The sequence below is a fragment of the Mya arenaria genome, chromosome 7 (assembly GCF_026914265.1).
Source record: "Mya arenaria isolate MELC-2E11 chromosome 7, ASM2691426v1".
Classification (NCBI taxonomy): Eukaryota; Metazoa; Mollusca; class Bivalvia; order Myida; family Myidae; genus Mya; species Mya arenaria.
The window spans coordinates 1,192,816-1,217,372 of record NC_069128.1 but is presented as its reverse complement, the minus strand read 5'-3'; the positions used below and the strand labels follow the sequence as shown (position 1 = coordinate 1,217,372).

Genomic DNA, 24,557 nt, shown 5'->3' with positions numbered 1-24,557 from the left:
CGATACAGCTTCTTCAATCAATTTTGCATTTATTGTCCGCTAACATCCGTGTCATTTGCAAGTTTCACAATTGATAAAAGGACGCAGTGCTCATTAATGACAAGGAAATTATTTATACACCAATCCAAAACCAAGAAATACTTCTCTAATTGAATAAAAACAACCATTCTTTGGCAATTGGCTTCAACATTACTCAAAGAGTCCTACTTCATTCGACTGTTCACGTTTATTACCCTGTGAAAGGTATTTTCTTTGGTGGAGTATTGTCCAGAAGCAGTTAATTGAGTGTAATTACTGCTAAACCCGTCGTCATGATGGGAAATCGCGACAGTTTTGCAATAAATAATTCAGAAAAAAACTGCTTGCTTGTCACTTAAAGGAGGGTTGTTGTTTTGGTGAATTATTACATGGAAATATATCATTTTTCTGGAAATAGTGCAGAATTAAATGCAAACTATTACCTTTGGAATTAAAAACCTTCGCTATCATATGTCGGCATAATCTACTATTTGTAAGCATTTACGTGATATAATGCAATATTATTTTGAATTTTTGACGACATAGACTCTGAACGATAGTTATTTCAAATGTTACTGTTAAGTGCAAAAATTGAAATGTGTTGCGGCCTATATTACAGAGCTACATCATTATATTTCGGTCGATTTTTGCTATACACTTTCTGAGCAAAACAACTCGGATCGACAGCATTGTTGTTGGACAACTCTTAACAAACAACTTAGTGTATTATTAATAACTAAGGTTATGATTTGCAATCAACACCGTGATTAATTACCTTTTCTGTAATAAAATAATATGATAGAACCACAAACGAAACCTTTGAAACATAATAATATAGGTGTTTATAACTGTGAGAGCAGAACACATATGAGACGATTTAACACGAAACGTTCACCTGTGGTAATAAGACGAGCGTAAGTAATCGGGAAGCTTTGTTTTATTAGTAGATTCGAAAATGATAACTTCTACGCAAAGGAAAAGTATCAATTGAAAGTGTCTGGTGGTAGTTCTAGATGTGGATTTGGTGCGAACTTGTTATATGAAGACATTGGCTGTAAGTGAATCTCTCGTAAAAAGGTGTTTGCTCTTTGTGAATGAAAATCAGTTTGCAAAGTGACAGAAATATACGAAACTGTAAAAGTGTCAGATCTTTGAGTGGAAAGTGATTGTAACAAGACGAATACTTGCCTAACATTTGTGTTTATACATCAAGCCACTGTTATGATTTGTCGAACTTTACATAAACATGTTAGGCATACTAAAGGATTAAATATGCAAATTGAATATTGTGCTTCAATGCCTGCTTTTGTGACATAAAAAACAAAATTAAAGCTAGAAGTGTTTTAAGGCAGAAACTTAATTGAAGGGATATTTCAATTTTTCGTTTACTGTTACCATTGGTAATTACGTTTTGCCAGATGAGTGTAAGAACATTTTAAAGATATTCACTCGTAGAATAGTAAACAATAGCAGCTGCTTACCCTGTTTTCATACAATGTTATTGGCGTCACATCATAATTTCCGTAATACAAAAATGTAGGGGGTAAGAACCTCAACAGTGATTTAATAGCGGCGTAAGCATTCATTTCCTGTTAAATGGAAAAGAACTGAGATTATGATTTTGTGAGATCTTAATACAGTGCTCATAACACAGGATTGACTTAATAATTTATTTTTGTTGGACATTTGTTCATACAATACATATAATACATCACACATGCACTATGGGAAAATTCAAAGAAACAGCAAAGTTCCACAAACGCCTTCAAAAGCATGAAGTGATTACAAAGAAAATTCCTTTTCCGGATAAAAAAAGACGTACGGAAGGCGGAATTATGCAACGAAAACAAAGGCAGCCTACCTTTGTGGAAATACGAAATAAACATACGAAGGAATTGGTTGACCTTGAGGTAATGTTGAAACAATTATAATCTTGATATAATGTATGCATTTTGAAACAGTTTTCTTGTAAATGTGTGGATAGCAGGTCCCGTTAGTTTCAGGAATACGTCTTTAATTCTCAGAATTTACATATCAATAATTATAACAGAATTAGTACTTAAACATTATTCTTTAAATGTTTTAGCCATTTTAACCTTTATCAGGTTGTATGCAATACAGGAAATGACCTTATGAACAGGAAATAACCTGATGAACAGGAAATTAGGTCAATATCACTTGACATACACAACATAAATTCAAAGTATTACTAATCAATTATAGCGCAATATATGGCATCAATAAAGAAAGAATAGTTCTGATAATATGCAAGTTAATGCTAGATATCATTAGTTACGGGGTTAGTAGGTGACCTAATATGGGATATACGGGGCAAAGGAAACCATATTCGCTCTCACCCGAATATGGTCACCTGCGCCTCGTATATCCCATCTCGGGTCACCTACTAACCTCGTAACGTATATATCACGTCGACAACCTGTTTACATGTTTAAGTGTTTCATTTAGTCATGGGAATCGAAAAATTGACGCCATTTTGGAAGGATATAAATTTGGTGAACCAACATGGAAAAATATGGGGTCACCACTTGACCAGTCCTGGACCAATGGCGTTGCGTCATTTATGTTGGAGGCGTGATATATCAATATATCAAGTATAAACAATGCAACTATCAAACAAGTTGAAATAACATATATATGATAGTGTACTTAAACTACATAAGTTAAATATTTAGAATTCTTACAATAAGAAATTGGTGTTCAACGGAAACGCATAAATGCCTTTGATGTGTTTTGCCAAATGTATTGAATTGTGTTAGTATACATGAAAGAACAATCATCAACTCTGTGACAAGAAGAGTTGAAATGTTCAAAAACATGTGTATCCGGAAATTTTGATATCAACTTTTTAAATAAAGCCATTCTCTGTGATCATTTTTGCTGAGTCTGACCGCAATACTATTCCGGTTGTATTGGTTTTGTATCATGTATGAACCATTTAGCGTGTTTTGCAAATCCTGTGGACATATTTTAATCTGCCTCTACAGGCAACTTGTCAAAGTTCATTGTCATTTTGCAAACCGTCCCTTGTAGTACTTTGGATATTTGCATTTATAAACAATAATACCATCATATAAAACAGTAGTACCTAAATAATTGGTCAGTTTGCAAAATCTCTGAGCCTAATTTTGTACTTACATATCACGATTCTAGAACCATTCCGTAAAGCAATAGGTATACAGGCGTCCATTATTTTCAAGTCCCTGAAGATGGGCACTCATTTCATTATATTTGCCGAACAGGAACACTTGATCAGGGCCACTATGTCACCAGAATGATTAATGTCTGGGATTTTTGAATAACATCTTTGGAAACACCCATTCCATAACGCAGCATGTTTACAAGCGTCCATAATTATGAAGACTTGCGCTCAATTAATTACATTAGCAGAAAAGGGAAACTGGGTCATAAGCCCAACGTCATTTGAATCATTAATGTCTAAGGATGATTTAATCATGTTTTAAAACAGCCTTTCTGAAGCGCACCATGTACACAATCACCCATTACTGTCGATGGTGACTAAAACTATTATCATTACAGCTACCGGATATTCGATCTCTTAACTTACTGGGATTTACATGGTAGACAACCCTAGTAAATTCCTTATTGGAAAATGCGTATAAACTGTGAAACATGTGTCGTAAGCGATGTGATGCATCAGTAAGTAAGATTCAATGCGCTGTTCACCACGATGTCAATTGTTTGTAAGTTTATAATAACTTCTCTATTTTTACAGTTGTATTCTCTGGTGTCTAGTTCTTTTAAGGCCACGTCTTATTGATGATACGTTCGTCGTCTTTACTGCACCTAATTTTCTAAAATTGAGAAAATAAATAACCGACCGCTTTTTTGATTCACCATCAATATCTCAACATACTTAAATGCCTGAAAAACGAAAATCATTTTCATGCGTGTCAATGATGCATCGATTAACGCTAATATAGTTTTGTATAAATAAGCTATGCAGTTTGAAATTACACTAAGACGGGAAATTCTTTCAAAATTTTATTTTGAAAAATATAGGGAAAAGTACGTCTGTTTCAAATCGTGAGCATCGTATATATGTTCTTAATACACTTGCTCGATGTTAAAAAATCGGTCAACGGCTATACAACAGCATATTAAAATATAATGGATTTAAATATGCTTAGGGTCAGTTACTCATTCTTGCGTGAGAGGCGAACACCTAAACCACTAGAATACCCTCAACCGTATGTAATATTTGGTGATAAAACTTCGTAGGTCGATCAAAACCTAATACAGAAACTGGGTAAAGTTGCTATTTGTAGTTCAATGCCGATTTTCTGGCAAGCCATATAACTTTCTATGGTATGACAAGCTCAGGTATTTCATTTGCGACATGAAATGAAAATTGGAAAACATTTCCTTGTATAAATGTTTGTGGCACGGACTCTCTTTGTTGGAACTTTTATCTGGATTAAGCCTGAGGTTGCAACAAAATAAAGTTTATTCAGAGCATAGCCAAGTCATAATTTGATTCTTTTCATTAGTTGGCAAAGTATTTTTTATCTACGCCAATTTTATTGATCTCATTAACACACATACTAATATTGATTTAACTTTTACTCATAATATCAAATTTATCATTTGAACTGAATGCTTAAATCAATATTGGTATCCTCAAAATGATTGATAGTTCTATATTTTCAAAGAAAACGATTAATCAATATAATTCAGTAACTGCTCTCAACTATTATACATTTTTGCCAAAGAGAGGAATACCTTACGACTCACTCCGGTAAAAAACTTCAAAAACAGATCAAACAGGGAAACGGATGCTCCAATTTTATTAATGCCGCGTTATATAGTCAATATTTAAATGTTTCAGTTCTGTATCAATTTATACTACCTCTTACAAGATTTCAAAATTGATCATTGAGTGTATGCAAAAAGTACTAAATATAAATATGTGTCAACAGTTTGTTTCAATGATTCAACGCCATTGCTTCATGAATATAAAAACCTATATACCACGTTATCATGGAAACTACTGAGACACGCCCAGCAGTGAAAAATCTCCGTCTCTTCTTAGTGTTTGCCATACTTTGTCAGCTGATCAGTGGCGCTAGATTTTTAAAATGTTTCGTTTCTTATTTGTGAAGAATCGTTACTTTTTACTAAAGACAACTCTTCAAGATTAAGTAAATTGATATAGCTGCGCATGCGCATATAGCCAAGCCTACTTTTACATATGCAAAGGCGCACTTTAAGTGTCAACGCTGGTTTAAATGACACACACTATCTTGCATTTATTGAAAGGTCTTTTTGACAGGCACACGGCTTAATTTTAAAGGTGATGCAATTTGGGAGGGGCTAACACTAAGTTGGTTAGAATTAATTAAGATTTTTTTTCGTGAATTAAAAACCACGGTCGCTGCGCTCCGCTTCCTTAGGTTACTTATTCACGAAGAAATTACTTAATAATATCTAACCTATACTTAAAAGACACAGAATAAACAATGGTCGGCAACCTCGGTACTTAATTCCGTTAACCTTTAAGTACCGTAGAACAGTTGATTGACAAACTATTTTTTAAAGCATATGCATGAAGTAAGGGATATTTTTCAAATGAATACGCATGTTAAAATTAATGTGTTTAATAAACCTGAAGTCTCGTTAGCCTGTATGGTCGTAGGGTCTTGACTGCTGTTTAAAATTATTTTACAAAAAAGGCTTCACCAGAATATGGATCTGGTACCTTACGGAACCAATAAAAGTGCATCATTATTTATTCATGATTTCAAGAATAGCGAAGTTGTGTATCGGGGTGTCTGACAATGCCGAATATATCGCCTAACAAGTACAGGCAAAAACAGACATACAACGTTACAAAAGTACAGACACAATTTATTGAAATTGAAATAATTTATTGAGAGTCCCTTTTGAACATCGTTTTTAGTATCAAAAGTGCAATACCGACAATGCTTGTTCTGCGTCATTGCCTTTTTTAACAGGAAAGAGGATGTTTAGATATGCTTCACTGAATTTCTCAACAGGAAAGACGATGCTTGGTTCTGCTTCACTGATTTTTCACAAGAGATGATGCTTGATTTTGCTTCACTGATTTTTTCAACAGAAAAAATAATGCTTGGTTCTGCGTCACTAGGTTTTCAACAGGGAAGGTGATGTTTGGTTCTACGTCACTGTTTTTCTAACAGGAAAGACGATGCTTGGTTCTGCGTCACTAGCTTTTCAACAGTAAAGGCTATGCTTGTTTCTGCTTCACTGACTTTCACAAGGAAAGACCATGCTTTGTTCTGCGTCATTAATTTTTCAACATGAAAGACGATGTTCAGTTCTACTACATTTGTTTCCAACAGTAAAGACTAAGTTTATTCTGCTTCACTGATTTCCAACCAGGAAAGACAATGCTTTGTTCTGCTTCATGTTTTTTCAACAGCTGAAAAGATGCTTCGTTCGGCTTCATTATCGTTCTTAAAAGCTCAGACGATGCATGAATAACACAGTATTTTCGTTTCGACAAGACAAGTGTGCTCATTAGCTATATGTTTGCAGACGACTAAAGCGACACAGGTAGAGCTTTATAATAAGGTATATGTTATTGGTAATCTCAGCACAAGCAAAACACTTTGATCAACTTATCAGCTATTCATTAATGGTTGACGTAAAAACATGTTTTATTGATAACTACATGTGTTGTGCATATATTTATAACGTGAAATGCATAACGTGTAATGAATTGTATTGTAACAATTATTTTACAATATATGTTATTGAATTGATCTTTTAAGTATTGTCATAGCCTTCGTTCAATTGCAGGATTCGTCAACTTTGAAAACCTTTGATTTTGTATATACCATAAAACAGATGCTTAGTGTTTTCAATGTAACAGGGATATCATTTGTACATAATCTCTTTCGCATTAGGTATTTCAACAATCATTTTTTCATGTTTGAATTTCATTGGTTTATATTAAGATGTGATAGCATGGATATACATTATTGTATTTTTTTTATTTATCAGCGTAACAAACGTATTTGCTTATTTTCAATAAGTGTTTTTACGAAGTTGGTATGTGTCTTCCTGGCTTCGTCCCTCAAAGCAATATAAAAGGCACGTGGAATGAAAATTCTGCTTACTTCCACATGCAAATAAAAGAAAACACTAAAGGAAAATATATATAATTCCTACAAAAATCATTGATATTTCATGAATGAATACTTTCTTTTTAAGTCACAGGAAGATGTTTTAAGAATTGTGTAAGGCCGGTTCCACAAACGATGTCATTGGCGTTATTATATGTTTTATCAAATATAAATTGTTGATTATTGTATCTTCTTGAAAGTCCAACAAAGTCCTCTATCAGTGCAAGATCATGATATTTATTGCTCTTTATTTACTCAAAATGAATTGATGTTTTTAATTGTTTACATTTAGTTATATCATTTACATCGAATATCAGTTTGCAAAAAAAACAGTAGCTATGAAACAATTATCTTAAGTTAACAACATTCTCTAAGTGCTACTATTCTCTCATAATTGTCAGAAGTGCCATTTTATCTTGCAATTAAAGACATGAACATCATGTTACGTAATGATCATGCCAACATCAAAATAATGTTCTTTTGGTTCATATAAGTAAAGTGTAGGTGAGTGGATGTATTAGTTTTAACAATGTTATTTTAACGCGATTGTGGATAAGATATGATAGCTTATAGAATTACCTTTGAGTCCGTTTTCTGCTAGGACTCCAATATAGAGTTCCATTTTAGAGTGTTTTAGAAAGTTCCACAGTTGTGGATCAAACCCGAAGCCACTTCTATGAGAGGCGGACGCCTATACCACTAGACCTTTTATGAAATAGTTAAATCATTATACAGTCATAGATTAAAGCAAAACGACACAAATAAATTATTTATATATTTTGCATGCTCATTGTATTGTGTTATTAAATCATGATTAAGTGATTTTTTTCATTATTTTAATTTTATAAAAATACATATATAAAACGCTTCCGAGCAATTTTATTATCGAGAATTCCCTTATTTTGTCCACAGTCTGTTTCATTGCTCGTAAACAACAAGTCAAAAGCAAGGCTGCAATCTAAACTAAAGCAATCCGATACAATACCTGAGCAATAACGCATATCCAATTTATTGACACGGGAGTTATTTCAATAACGATCAAACCCAGGAATAACTTCTCCATTAAACAAATAAAACAAAGGATTGTAAACTGGCTACAGAGTCTAGTCTTAGAATCAAGATTTATTCGATTGAGGAGATTTATTACGCCGAGAAAGGTATTTCCTTTGACGCGTGTAAAATTGTCAAGAACTATTTCATTGTGTATGATTACTGCTTATTCCGTTGCTGAGGTTGAAAATCCAGACAGTTAAATTATTCAGACACACTTATGGTACGTTAGAAAATGAGGATTTCCTTTTTCTAGATATCTTGCAAACAGTATATGAACCATTTCCTTTAGTATGCTCATGTGTAGTACATTTGATTTGCCTTTCGTATGCACACGTGCAGTAAGTACATGGAGTTGTTCTTTTGCTAACACACGTATAGAACTTTGATTTGGCCTTTGTACATACATGTATAGTACATTGGTGTGGAAGTTTGTATGCCTACGTGTAGTACTTACGGAATGAATTGCGGGATTGATGTCATCATCGGGGTATAAACACAGTTTCACATCCCCGATAATGATATCAATCACGCAAAATATTACTTAGTTTTACACCGATATTTCATTTTTTCTTTCAAAAATTGGTAAGAAATGTACTTTACTTCATTTCAACTTACAGTTATTCTTTCTCACTCATTCTGTTAATAAATCGACATGACCGTAACCGGAAACAATTTAACATATTACGTCACAATTACTTAGTATTCTTTTATCACTTAAAATCACTTTTAACGCTATATTGAATATAAAAATATTTGCAATTGCCGAAAGGCAGTTCACCGTTTTTTATTATAAATTTATTTAGTTTAATCATAAATAATGATTGGAAAACTCACCATCTTTTAGGTAATCTTCTACGATTTAACGGGGTTAACCTCGAGCATTTACAAATAATAATGCAATAAAAACCAAGTAAGAATTTGATTTAGATTTATCGACATGATAAATTGCCCTTTCTGTATTAACATCTGATGAAACGTTTGTTTTGGAATAAAAATGGGTGTTAAAATCTGAGAAAGGAGAACCCAATAGGACTCTTAAACATGAATCATTCCCCTGTGGTAATCAGAGGAGCGTTAATTATCTAATTATTATTAGAGGACTTCGAAATATTTAGTTCTACTGACGCCACAAAGTGTCAATTGTTACGTAGAGTGTGTGACTATTGGAAAGAAAGTAAAGTGGTTCGAAGCTGGTAGTTTCAGAGTACGACTGATCATAGGAATACGAGTAGTTTCGTATCGTCTATAAGTTAACATTTTATCGCAACTATGTCTGCTTGATGTTACTTAAGGACAGTATGCTAAGTAAATAGAAATACGAGAGCTTTTGGGGAAAGTCCTTCGGGAACTATTGGATTGGGTGGTTTATGTGTCTAAAGATAGGTGTATAATTATAATGACCGAAAACAAAGCTTCATGCAGGAGATGGGTTTACATAAATGTTGTAATTATCGCTCTTAAACACAGGCTTGCGTGACCTAGCACACTGTATGGCTATTAGACTTGTTCCTGTCGTTTCACCGTTTAACTGGAAAAGAAAGTGTGAAAGTGTTTAAAAGCAAAGTTTAACTAGAACAGAGAACGTAAAAAGGTTGTGTTAGCATAACCTAAGAGATCAGAGAACGTAGAAGTGTTGTTTAAGCATAATTTAACGAGATCAGGGAGAGCGGAAGTGTTGTTTAAGTATAACTAAACTAGATCAGAGAACGCAGAAGTGTTGTTGTAACATATATTTACTAGGATAAAGAGCGTAAAAGTGTACTTGTAGCATGAAATTACTAAAGAATTGCTTCAACTTAGGTTAAGGTGACTCTGACTGTTATAAACCTATGTTCCTAGAGGAATCTATCGTACCGGAGTAGAACACTCAGTGTGATTAGCGACAAGCTTTTTTTTAATAACCATATTTGTATGTATTTAACATTGAAACTGACGACACACCTTTATATCTCCAATGCAAATGTGAAAGTAACTACATTGTATACTGACAAAGAATGCAAACTGTTGGAGCTATAAGAACCGAGAGTTTTATATGTATTTTTCAACCGACGCTTAGCCTTGTATAATGCAGGTTATTTAAGACACAGTTTAGCTGGATATTTAATCGAATAATACAGCGTTCAAAATGTATACTCAGTTTTGACGTTTCAGTTCTGCTGGGATATAGTGATTAGATGTAAGTACCAGTTGAAAAGAAGTAAGGAGGTTCGTAGCTGGTATGTGTGTTGAATATTTATCCGCCGTTGACTTTTATAATGCAGTATGTTTCAAACCACAAAATAGGTCTGTAAAGACAAATCAGTGATACAGCGGTAACTTGTTTCTCATCCCCGAAAAAAGAAAACATGGGAACATTCAAAGAAACAGCCGATTTCCATAAACGACTTCAAGGGCATGAAGTTATAACAAAGAAAATTCCTTTTCCGGATAAAAGGAGACGAACGGAAGGGGAGATCATTCAGCGAACACAAAGGGACCCTACTTTTGTGGAAATACGAAATAAACATACAAAACAATTAGTTGACCTTGAGGTAAGTATCAAAAAGTTTGAAACAAAATATTTTTGAAAAATTTACTTAAAGATGGTGAAGTTTGGATTTAAAGCTGCACTCTCCCAGATTGAACGTTTTGACAACGTTTTTGTTTTCATATTGAAGTTCAAAAATTGATGCATTATATATTTGTCTTCAACCGTTAGTAACGGTTTAGGCCATAATAATTATTTTTTCGAACGGAAATATGAAAATCTAAGATCAGATATTTTGTAAGCAATCTTATATCAATGGTTTGCAGATATATACGCAAACATTTGCTCTTTCCAAGACAAATAATAAAAAAGTTGTAAAAATGGTTATTCTGTGAGAGTGCAGCTTTAAGTTAGGGTTAGGCTTCTAACTACAATACAATCAAAATTTATCTCAAATACCTTCTCTATGAAAGTTTCCTTGAATGGAATATCGAACGATTACAGATTATAAGGACAATGGTTGTCATTCACAGTTTCTTTTCCTCGCTAGTATTTTAAATAACATTGCAATATACTCATATTGAATGAAGAGTGTCCACTTAATTGCTACATGCATAATTGGAATCGTGAAGTCTGTCGCATTTTTCACTGTCCGTAAATGTTTCGAGGTAATACTGCCTCTTGTGATTTTTTATCTGTTCTTGTAAAGCTAATCATATCAATAACGGTAGAAATTATTGTAAACAAATTCGAAATATTTACAATTTATTACATTAAAAAATAATTAGTTATGTCTAAAGCAGATCATCCATTTTCTTGTCTAAATGTCTAATTGTGTCATAAAACAAGACACGTTTAAGCATTTAAGCATTTTAGTACAGAGCTAAGTACATTTCACGAGTTTATTCTTGTTAACGACTTATTCATTTGGCCCTCTCATTACTTATACATAAATCTTGAGCATGTGCTGTTGGTTTTCCAGAAAAGATTTGGATTTATCCATACAATGTCTCTTATATGAAAATTTGATGGGTACGATTAATATCGTGACGTGCTAATGGTAGTCATAACAATGATAACATACACTTTTTATCGATAAATATGTTTAAAAATGTAATGCTCTTGACTACGCTGCTTTCCTGTAAATGAACAATTAAAATGTGACAGCAGCACTCATTGTCTGTACCACTGTACCAGTGATTAGCCTAATATATGTTCTTAAGGTGCCAACTTGTTACGATAAAGAGCACAACAGTCCTTGAAATATAAACACTTTTGCAGATTATTTCTCTAGTTCTGGCAAGTATGGGAGATTGGAAATTACTTAATCGTAAATAATTGCTAGGTAATAGCGCATGCAGATAACATATTGCTCTTTGTTAAACAATTTAGGTGTGATCTTCAAAATCAATCTTTGACTGTTCCAATGACACTCGGTTATTCACGAAGCATCTAATGAGTTGTGCTAGATATTATTTCAAAACTATACGATTAATTATAATATTAATATATAGAAAGTTCGTTTATTAAACAAAAGGTTGTGATTTGACGAAAACCGGAGGTAAACACAAATAGCTCTTAGCTTCAATCATCAATTTCCAGATATTCTTCAATATCATATTTCCTTTATCATTGACTTACAGTAAATAGTAACGGTTGCGTTATTCTTACAAAATGGATCTAAAGTAACAGATGGATTCAAACTGCGTCTTAAATATGTAACAGCAACAAATTAAGCAATAAGTGTCACTATGGGGACCTTTCGAAAAACTGCCTCGTTTCACAGAAGAATTAGGCATTCGAGATTTGTGCCCAGAAAAATACCACTTCCGGGTAACCATCCAAACGTTAGTTTGCCTAGGAATGCTAAAGATGGTTGTATTGTGATAATTCGGAATAAATATACACGGGAAATTGTTGACATTGAGGTAGGAATATATTGTTTTGTTACTTTTAGTAATAATTAAGTTTTATCGTTAGTATTCAATTTTTCGATACATGCCAAAAAAGGGTCAATCGAAAGAAAAATATATAAAACAAGGAGATTTTATAGAGGATATTCCTGTGTAAGATCGACATTTATTTCACCGACTAATCATGGAAAGCAATTTTTTCACGAATGGTGCATTTTAGAAATCAACATCATTATGTTGTTTTTTCTATTACACTTAGAGCGCGTGTGTTTAGTTCCGATTCATATTAGTTACTTACTGAAGGTCTTTGTTGTCACAAAGTGGAAAAAGGGTTAATATTATATATTTCAAGTTCTTGTATAGTGTCAACTTTAACGAATATTGAGGCATGCCGAAGTTACGAATTCCTGTGGATTCCGTGTCATTTTTGTATCCAATATATAGAATTAGGAATGTGTGTAAACAGGGCAGCCAAGCATCAGGGTGCCGTTTCGATAAAAATCTTAGTTGATTGAAGTTGTAAATCAAAATTATTTCAGCATCATTGTTTCCTTTCTTGGCTACATATTTAATATGTAAATTGAACTTTAGCCAGCAATGAAATGAACACATAGTTAAAAGAATCGCTATTTGCCGTTTGATTTATACAAAATATACCTATTAATAAGCTAGATTTAATCAATATGATTCATTTGATTGGCAGTGTACCCTATGATCAATTACCGTTTCTTTGATAACACAATAACATGATAATATCATCATCATCAAGCTTTTTGTAACGGAATGATAATGAGGCAACTATTTGTAAAAGCAGAACCAATATGCGACATTTTAAAACACGAACTTCTCTTCTTTGGTATTTAAAAGAGCGTCAATTATCGTAAAGTTAGTGTTTTTTCAGTAGAAGATTAAAGAACGGTTCCTGTAAAGATTTCTGCCAATAAACATTGAACTTCTGACCTAATATTTTAATTTGCTCCATAACCAACATGATACATTTGATTTAGCAATTTACACAGTGGTTAATTACTGTTTCTGTTATAAAAAGGATATGATAAAATCGCCATTGAGGCCTTTGTCAAGGAAAATTAACGACGCAAATGGCTGTGACAGTAGAACACGTATGAGACATTTTTAAATGAAATACTCTCCCGTGGAAATTAGGAGAGCGTTAATTATGTTAAAGTTTTTTTTTCATTAGAAGACTATAAAACGATTGCTTTAAAAAGACATTAAATCTAACAAATGTAACGTAGATGACGGTTGGTGAATGAACGTGGGCCGTTGGTGGTAGTTTCATAACGGGATAAATCTAAGCAAGGAACTTTAAATGAACCATTTTTTTACAAGATGGTTGCTTTCTGTGTTGTATATTAAATATAAATATGTGAGATTGACTTACTCTTTTTTATATAAATAGGTACAAGTGAATAAACTGCATATCGGTGTGTTCATACTAAGGGATATAACACTGAAACTATACGAAAGTGTTATTGGGTACATTTTCATACACTATTTATATAAATAAATGATCTCTTTTCATATGTAATCATGTTATTCTAATGCCTTTAACAGTTGCCTTAAGTTTGGTACATTGGTGATAGTTTTATAGTCCAGTTGAACACTTCAACGATATCGACAAGCTGTGCATACAAATAAACACATCTTGTCCTTATTTACTCATGTACAGGATCAAACAAAAACAGCTGCTGACCATTGTTATGGGACACGTAATTTTATATCCTCAATATAAATTATTTTATTTAGCTCTAGAAAGGCACCATTTTCAAACTGTTGAAAGATTACAACGGGGTGTTGAATATGTGTCTGCCTTTGTATTCTTTAATTCAGTATGTTGAATAAATTATAAAAAAAATGATCCAGATATGCAAGAAAATAATACAACATTGGACGTAATAGATAATAACTAAACTGAAAGAAACAATGGGAAAATTCAAGGAAACTGCAAATTTCCATAAACGCCTTCAAGGGCACGAAATGATTTCAAAGAAAATTCCTTTTCCGGATAGAAAGAGGCGAACCGAAGGGGAGGTTATGCAACGAACACAAAGAATGCCTACTTTTGTGGAAATACGAAATAAACATACGAAAGAAATAGTTGACCTTGAGGTATGTTTTAGATAACTAGAATTGAGATCAAATATAATAATTTGGAAGATGTACGTGACAAATACGATTTAAATAATAACCTAGTATCTCTTTGACATTTTATAGAATGTGAGAAGTTTCAATTGCACGATCTTTAAAATATATTTTTTAAAACATTATGCAAAATTGATAAAATTGATGTAAACATCGAATATTTTATTGATATAGGCAATGCCATAACAAATACTACTACTGCATTTTACGTATTTAAGATAAACTTATATTGGAGGTATGAGTTTAAACGTGGTTGAACCGAATACTAGCAGATTTTCCTGTTCAATTGGTCCCAGGAATGAAAAAACAACGTAGGTCATCTCTTTGTTTGACATTTTCAATTATTCGTCAAACATTCATTCCAGCACAACCTTGTAGCATAACATTTCCATGTTTCTTTTTAATTGGGTTTTAACTTGTTGCATTTTTACTGGTATATTTATCCGTGATTCGGTTGGTCATATTTATTGATATTAAATAAGATAAAGTGAAGTTGTTGCTTTTTTGGATTTTCGTTTGAGTTTTGGTTACAATAACTTGGCAATCGTACTGGCCTTATACCCATCGAATTATTTTAGATTATTAATGCAAATGTTTCCATACTCAGATTCCATTCTCGTCGCTAGTGTTTGTAGAAATATTGTAACTAAACAGACACATATTGAGTGAAGATACATGTACTCGTTCCACTAAATTCCTTTATGCGTCAATAAAATGGAATCGCGACAGTGAAGACCTACCAAATTATAAGTGCTTCGGTATAACTTATATACTATAAGTACACTTTTCCGTATTTCATTTGTTAAGGAAAATTATTCAGATAACGTTAGAAACGAAATGTAAAGAAACGCACAATTTCCACATTAAATTTATAATAGCCAGTACCACATACTGTCGGTTTCTTTAAAAGCGTTCTAAACGGTTAAATCAGAACCCGTCCTTCCGTTCCTATAAGCGAAGATATAAGCGGAAACACTTAACCATTGGCGGCTGAGAATTGATATTTTATCGCTGCAAATAAATAAGAACAAACTATTCCAATTCAATCAATTTACTCATCATAAATTGATAATTTTATTGCATGCTGAAAAGAGATGTTAACCGAAGCCAAAATCACATTATTTGTAAACAAAGGATGGTTTTCTATTAATCTGTAGACAGTAATACTGTAGTGATGACTCAACATACAAAAAACTACTTGTTATGTTCCTCATTCAAGGTCATTATGATTATGCTTGTTCCATAGTGTATCATGGTCTAACACAGGACTTAAAAAAGGAAACTGCAAACTACACAAAAAAGATAATTTGAATTTGTACTCAATCTTGATTGCAGATCTCACACTGGAACACGTCAATTTCAGGCTCTTAACTGGTAACCATTGGATAAGAGAGTTGATCAAATTATTCTGTGCCATGCTTTTGAACTAAAAAATGGTTTGCTCAATGTTATATGGAAGAACACCTTACATCTCAAAACAAAATTTACTCTTATAGTACAAGACTTAGAGAAAAAGATGCCTACGCTGTTCCAAAGGTTAAAGGTTTTGAATTTAAGTCATTCTCTTACTTAGGTTGTAGTTTTTGGAACAAATTGCCTGAAAGTATCAACCAAATTGTTCATTTAGCACATTTTAAGGTTGCTGTTAAGCTCACATACGAACAATAAACTTACTGTGATACTTATTTAAAGCAATATGATTATATACATCTAGTCTTAATTATTTTTTCTGTAAGTTAAAAATGCCTCTCCCTGTCATGCCACCGACATTCAGGACCTCTCGCGTAAAATCGTGCCAACGAGAGTGATTAATATAATGTTGTAATAACTTGTTTCACAATCGTTCTAAAATAAATATGTTTAAACTATAATGAAAATAAGGGTTCTCTGTGACTCTTTTTTAAATTATCCTTGGTGCTGGTGTGCAAGGCATGGACAAGTAATATTTGCATATATGTAATATTTTTTATATTTACTGTACATGTTGTTTTGATTGTCCATGTTATGCAATCATTGCCAAAATCTATCTATCTGTCTATCTATCTATATATTCCCATAACCTTCACTTAATGAAACTTCAGTTGATAAATAAATGGTTTTATATATCAAAATATCATATATCTTGGGTGCCTAGTATTGCTTTGCTCTGAGTTTATGTCTAATACATTACCGACTTAGCACCGGCGAAACATATTGCATACAAAATGATGTTCCTGCAGACTCAATAAAATGGAAGTTATGACAAGATTTTTTTAGCAATATTCTTAATTGGCAGAAATAAAAACATGTTATGCATAATAAAACAACGTTTTCAACTGAAACTCGTTGAAAACATTGTCGTTTCATTTCATATATAACACTTCATGGGTAGGTGAGAAAGTTGTAAAATTATTCTTTGCATGAGTTCAGATGCATCCGATACTGTGAGGTGCACTAGACATGAGATAATCGGTTTGCCAGCGATAAATGACTTCGAATAAGTAAATGAACATTCTATTTTAGCAACACTTAAGCTAAATTTAAGGTGAATGTTAATGGATATTTTGTAAGTTTAAATCAAGATTGAAAAATCGACACTCAAGTTTTGGAATAGGTACAAAATACGAAATGGAGCGTTTTGTCCTTGGCCTATAATCGAAATGAGTAGTTCGGATATTAAAAAATATTATCAGTTTTCTTCTCGGTAGTTACTGTTTCCGATAGTATCCAATTTAAAATTAGTCTTAATCTTTTATTTACAGTCTGCATTGTCGCTGCATTTGGAGTTTAACTAATGGAAAGAGCAGAGGTAGAATTTATGAATTAATTTGTCTTAACATGGCGTTTTCGTTATATTTACACACATCAGAAATAAAGAATAAAACGTGATACGTGACATGTTGTTGGGAAAATCTTGGGACGTTTGGCAACACATATTGAACATAATATTCCAAAAGTTCATTTGCAAATTCTGTGTTAGCACTGTATAATTTTTGCTTTGTTTCTAACATAAATAAGCTTGTAATTGGACTATAGGTAGACTGTCAAAACATCTGTTAAATTCTACAACAGAAGTCGATTATCTCGCCAAGTATTATCTGACTGATTGCAAGCAACAATATGATATATCGATAATGAATGGTATATGTATTTTCTGTTCTCTGTCAAAAGGGTTACTTTATCTCAAACCATAACGGTACATCACTAATTCGAGAAAAAAGTATAAAAAAACAGGCATTCCTATAGTAACTAGTCGTTCTATAACATGGATAAAAAATGGAACATATGATTTACAGTTTTACTCACTATATTAACTTTGTTAATGATTTATAATATGATCTTTAATATAATGAGATGTGTTATATGTTTAAGATAAATAACAAAAACAATATATAATCAGTCTCAAATAAAATATGCTGGGATACTTGAGAAATTGAAATTATATCATTTATAGGATTTTTTTCAATTTAAAGATTGTAAATTGTTCTATAAATTTGTGCCACATAACTGAAATGATATCCGATAATTATTTAACTGTGTCAACATTACAAAACATTAAAAAAGGCATTGTTACTCCTACATTTGATAAATCCGAACCGTTGATAAAGTAATGACGTATTAATATTTGATAACTATGGTGCGATTAAGACAGACAGCGTTTTTCCACAGACAAATTAAGCGGAAGAGTTTCATTTCCAAATCCTTGCCAAGTGCATTTCCAGACCGGAAGTTCGATCATGACTTATTTCGAAACGGGAAGTACCCATGTATTGTTGAGATCCGGAATAAAACTACAAGAAAACTGGTCAATATAGAGGTTTGTGCTCTTGTTTGCTTCTTATTATTGTTTTAGACAAAATAGAATCAGGTATTTCAAAATTCATTATAGCTTTGCATTCAAAATTAACTGAAGTATTACTTTGTCACAAACGAAAAAAGGACCTGAATGATGGTTATCTGGCCCCAATATCACGAAAATCCTTAAGTTCAATCTCAGTCTCAATCTAAACTCATTTTCTCGTTTGAGATTTGACTTAAGTATTTTCATGATAGTGAGGCCTCTTCATTGTAGAGAGCTTACTCAATAACGAATATTGAGGTTTCCGATTAACAAATATGTGAATGACGAATGCCTGAGGATCCACGATATCAAAATGATGTATGTGTGTGTATCGGGTTCCCAGGCATCAATAGATTATATTTTAACCAATGACATGAACAATTGGCTGCCTTATTAGAGGGTTGAATGTTCAAATACAATATCTTCACACAATTACATTGATATACAAATGTACATTTTAAAGCAATATAACACAAGGGCGTGTTTACAAAAGTTTTAATCTTTTCAACGATCTGATCTCACTTTTCTGGTTCTCTTTGTTATGGTTTATAAACAACCATGTCACTGCAAGGCCTCAATCCTGATTGAAACAATTGTTACAATACCTGTTTAACGAGGCATTGCCCATTTATTGACAAGGGCATGATTGTTTCAATGTCTAATCAATGAGGAATTTCTCGTTTATTGACAAGTTAATAATTATTAAGAAAACTTATCAGTGACGTATTGCCCATTTATTGACAAAGAAAGTCATTTCAACAACAATCAAAACCAGAAAACACTTCACGGTTGAGAAATAATTAAAAACCAATCTAGAACACTTTGTTATCGATAATGCAGAACTTCCTCATTCGGCTGTCCGTACCAAACCCTAATTGGCATATGTTTAATGGTATTTCAACGTTTAGAAAAAAGCAAGGTCCATATTCACGAATGTCTTGAATGTGAGTTAAAGCTTCAAGTCTCTGGACTATGTTTATTAATTTTGTTAACAAAGGTGTTGTTACAAAATTAAGAATGGAAAACAATTGCTGCTAGAAAACAATGTATAAAGTAAAACACACATCCTCTGAAAATGAAAAATAAAAAAGAGGCAAAGTCAGTTACTTTTTCTCACTAATTGTATTGTGTAATTGAATAATATTAAAATGATCAATCTTTTCCAAATTGCAAAACAAAATTAGATTTACACATCCGAGCAGTTTTTGAACTGGTTTTAACAATGCTCTTAAAGCCAAAATTTATTCGATTGAAGAATGGTTTTACCCCGCAAAATGTTTCTGCGTTAGCACACTTAAAATTGTCTGCAAAAATAATTGAGCATGATTAATTATTGCTAAATTTGTTGCCGAATTGGGCAAATCTTTACAGTTAATACATAATTCAGAACGAATGTTTGTTAATTACTAAATGAGAAATATTTTTTTCTATTAAATTATGTTTTGTTTTTCTTCATGTCCTGCGAAATATTATGTTAACTAGAACCTTCGTTACAGTTGTTTACATGGGCATAGTTTAATGTCGAATTTTAACTGTGTCCACCGGTGAAACAAGATTTTCAAACAACATCAAAAGACTGTTTCTTGGAACATATTTAAGGCCAAGTAACGGTCATGTACAACAAGTTGAATATATTGGCAACCCATTCATCTATGTTAATTTATTGACAAATCCGTATTACTACCGTTAAATATTTGTTTGGGTCAGCGTCGTAATCCTACCTTACGCTTTACGACAAAGTTACACTTATTACAGAATTATTTGATAAATACTTTAGAATTAAATTGATATATAAGCAACATGGGACATTTGGTTTAGCAATTTACACAATGGTTTATAACCGTTTCTGTAATAAAACAAATGTGATAGAATCGCCATTGGAGCCTTTGTCAAGAAAAAATAACGACGTGAATGGCTGTGACAGTAGAACCCATATGAGACTTTTTTACATGAAACACAATCCCGTGGTAATTAGGAGAGCGTTAATTATTGAAAAGATGTTTTCATTAGAAGGCTATAAAACGATTCCTTCAACACAGACCAAACAGTATTAATTGTAACGATTATGACTTTTGGTGAATGAAGTCATATGGCTCGGAGCTAGTAGTTTCAGGTGTGCATAGATGTAAGCACTTGGACTTAATCGTGAACGTTTTTCGTCATGATGTTTGCTATTTGTGCTGTATACTTGATCGATATGTTAGAATGGCCTAGCGTATAAGTATTTGGTTACAAGTGAATTTGGTAACAAGTGAATTACCTTGCTTATCTTTGTGTTTATACAAAGAGATATATCAATAAAACTACATGATCATGTTAATGAAGACATACAGACATATTCATCATAAAAGTAATTCAATATTAAGTGTGTTAACACCTTTAACAATAACCTTAAGGTTTGCAACTGGATTATAGTTATACCGGAATAGAACTTTATACAAGATATACACAAACTGTGCATACTTATAAACACATGTTTTTTCTTGTTTACTCATGTACAGGATCAAACAAAAACAGCTGCTAAACATTGTAATGGGACACGGAATTTCATTTCCTCATGACTTATTATGTTGGGGTAACAACCTTATATAGTTAATTGTGAGCAATGTGCTAAACTGTTGGAACTGCTAAAACCAGGTGTTTAATATTAATCTGCCTTTGTATTCCTTAATACGGTGTGTTTGCCTTCTATAATTCAGTATGTTGTACACCACAATAGTGGTTTGGAAAAGCAATACAATAATGGAGGGTTGAATACATTTACTCACTTACGTGAAAGAAAACATGGGAAAATTCAAGGAAACGGCAGATTTCCACAAACGCTTTCAAGCGCATGCAATGATTACAAAGAAAATTCCTTTTCCGGATAGAAATAGACGTACGGAAGGGGAGTTTATGCAGCGGAAACAAAGAGAGCTTACGTTTGTGGAAATACGAAATAAATATACTAAAGAATTAGTTGACCTTGAGGTATGTTTTAGACAATGAATTAATTTTGATAAGATACATTTTGATATTGTACGTAACTTAAATCTGAATTAAATGACAACCAAATATATTTCAGTAATTTCTGTTAAATTATGTGAGGCGTTGAGTACCACGAAATAATAAAAAATAACAACAATTTCACGGATTTCAAAAATATATATATATCTTACCATGGCAAATATTACAAATGCAGCTCACTTATTTGAGACAAAATTATATTGGATTTTCGGGTTTAAATGTTGCTTTACAAGCTCATTCAAGCAGTATAATTTGCATAAAATAAATATTCTGACAAGAATGCATCCGCGATGACGTTATAAAAGCATGAAAATAGGTGTTAGCCCAATATTGATATATTTTAATGCGTATACTAGCATGCATTTACTCAAGCACGACCTTTTGAAAGAATATATAAACAAACGCTAATTGTGTCATTCAACTATACTGGTTAAACCAAAAAGAGCTTAACCCTGTGGCTTACGGTGAGGCGCAAAATGACTTCATAATAGCCAGCCCATATTGCATGTTGAATTCGTTGAAATATTGTTACGCAAATATTTCAAATTAATGGTGTGTGATTTATGATGTTACGTACCGTACAAATAAAAGCAAATATTTCAATTCCATCAATTCACTCTTAAGAAGACATTCGGCTTGAACAGTTTTATTGATAGGTATTTCAATAAATGCTTAACAGTCCTGCTTTCTTGCCAATGTACAATTAAAATGAAACAGCAGAGCTCGCGTCTTGAACCACGTTGCCAGTGAATTGAAAATTCCTGATATATGTTCTTACGGTGCCAACCTTTTACATTACAGAGCCAAACCGTCATTGAAGTATAAACACTTTTGCAGAAATATTTCTCTAGTTCTAACAAATAGTTCACAGAGAGGAAATTACTTAATTGTAAATAATTGCTAGGAAACAGCACATGCGCATGACGTACAGCTTTTTGATTAGCCAGGTGTGTGTGAACTTTTATTGAAATTCTCTATCGGATATTTGAAACTTAAATTTCACATGGTCATACACAAAGCATAAGTAAATGTGTAGACGAAAATTCACTTATAGTTGTTTAGGAAAACCCCTGAAGCTATTTGACAAAGCCGGATTTATAAACATTCGTATAGTGTCATTATTTATACATTTGTCAAAACTTCCTTCTACGTTTGATCAACAAAAAATCACAAATAGTTTTGCTTGTTGAAACAAAACAAAATTCAAGAACATACGGATTATAAATAAATCATACCACATAAACAATCAGGGTCACTATGGGGATTCTTAGAAAAACTGCCTCGTTTCACAGGAGAATCAAGCAATCGAGATTTGTGGGCAGGAAGATACCGCTTCCGGGTAGCCATCAAAACACACATGTGTCTAAGAAGCCTAAAAATCCTTGTGTTGTGGAAATTAGGAATAAATATACGAGGGAACTTGTTGATATTGAGGTAGGAATATCTTCAGTAATATTGTAGCTATAGAGCTAGTATTTGATTATTTAAAACATTATTGAAAAGAGATTAAGGGGAACGAAAAAACTATGTTACATTTGTTGGAATATAAAGGTGTTTTTTATTAATACGTATATTATAATAAAACTCTTACTGAATGTAAATTAATTAAACAAAGAGGTTTTCTATATCCAAAATGCATATAAGCGATTTAAGAAGTTTATAAGTCTTGAAGCTGCACTCTCACAGATTGAACGTTTCTACAACTTTTTTGTCTTGGAAGGAGCCAATTTTTGCCAAAATCCATGGATACCAGTTATATAAGACTGCTGACAAAAATTGGATCGCAATTTTTTATATTTTAGTACAAAAAATGATGTTACATTAGTTTTCGAACAGAAATATGAAAATCTGCGATCTGATCTTTTGTCAGCAATCTTATATCATTTGTTTGCAGAAATTTAGGCAAACGCTCGGAGTTGTCTCGCAACATAACCCTTTGGAGCTATTTGTTTCGTTTTCTGGGTGAGGAGGTCTATGTCGTAATTTTACACATCCAAACGTGCGCCTCCAATAACGGCCCTGGGTCCGTCTCGGTCCAATTCTATTAAAGATCTTAGTTGTATTAAAACATGAAGTTACCTTAATTTCGTTTTTTAAGATATATTTTTTTATTATTTTAGTTTATGCATGCATGGATGTTGATGAAATGTAAAAGATCAAATTTCTCGTCTCTATGATGTTCCGCCAGACAGAAGATTGATGAAGTTTTGAAAAAGCTTGTGAAGTAAAAAGATATAATTAGATTCTTTATTGGCAGTAATAAGCACATATTATGTATGATAAAAATGTTCTCAGATGCAGCACATTGATCCATCTTCTCTGCTTAGTTTATATTTAACACCTCACGAGTGTATTAAGTCTAATTAAGTTTCATTACTCATTACAGATATAGGTAGAAAGAATATGTGAAGTGCGCAATACATAACACAAATGATATTCCAACGATGTGGGTTTTTTCAATTAGTTATCGAACATATAATATAGCAACACTAAAGTGCATGTTTAAATATTGATGTTTGTTTATAGATAAACATGTACATGTTTAGTTTGAATCAAGAATGTAATATGTAAAAAAAATAAAATAAAGACACGTCCGAAATAGAAATGAAGATTTACCCTTCGCCTAGAACCTTAAAGATAAGTTTGAATATTCAGAATTATATCAGTTTTATGCTCGAATGTAGAAATGGGTTGGTATAATCACCCAACGTGAAAGTGCTTCCTTTCTACGTTCCCCAACTATATAGTGTCCATGTCTCTCAGCAACAATTTAAATGTGGTGAAATGGAGGGGGCTACAGTTCCCCTTACGGTGTATTTATAATTTCGCTGTCTTTATATATATCCCGTTTCTTTTCAAGATAACTTAGGATTTTATTGACTTTACTAAAATAGATTCCAAGACTAGATTAGTTTGTTCGTCTCTAACTTTTCATGTATTTTACTGTTAACAGAGTATACGTTTTATGGTTT

The 24,557-nt window shown here is 32.6% G+C and overlaps 1 protein-coding gene across 6 annotated transcripts in view; it reads left to right on the top strand.

Moving 5' to 3' along the window:
- The window catches only part of LOC128240378 (dipeptidyl peptidase 4-like), a 372,769-nt gene that overhangs the window by 188,815 nt on the left and 159,397 nt on the right, over positions 1-24,557 (top strand). The window contains exon 1 of one of the 6 annotated variants that reach the window (XM_052957013.1): positions 1,795-1,928. The exons of the other annotated variants lie outside the window; for them this stretch is intronic. Coding sequence (XP_052812973.1) covers positions 1,854-1,928 — 75 coding nt within the window. The 5' untranslated portion in view covers positions 1,795-1,853. Of the gene's footprint in view, positions 1-1,794; positions 1,929-24,557 lie in introns of those variants that run through there. 6 annotated transcript variants of the gene reach the window in all.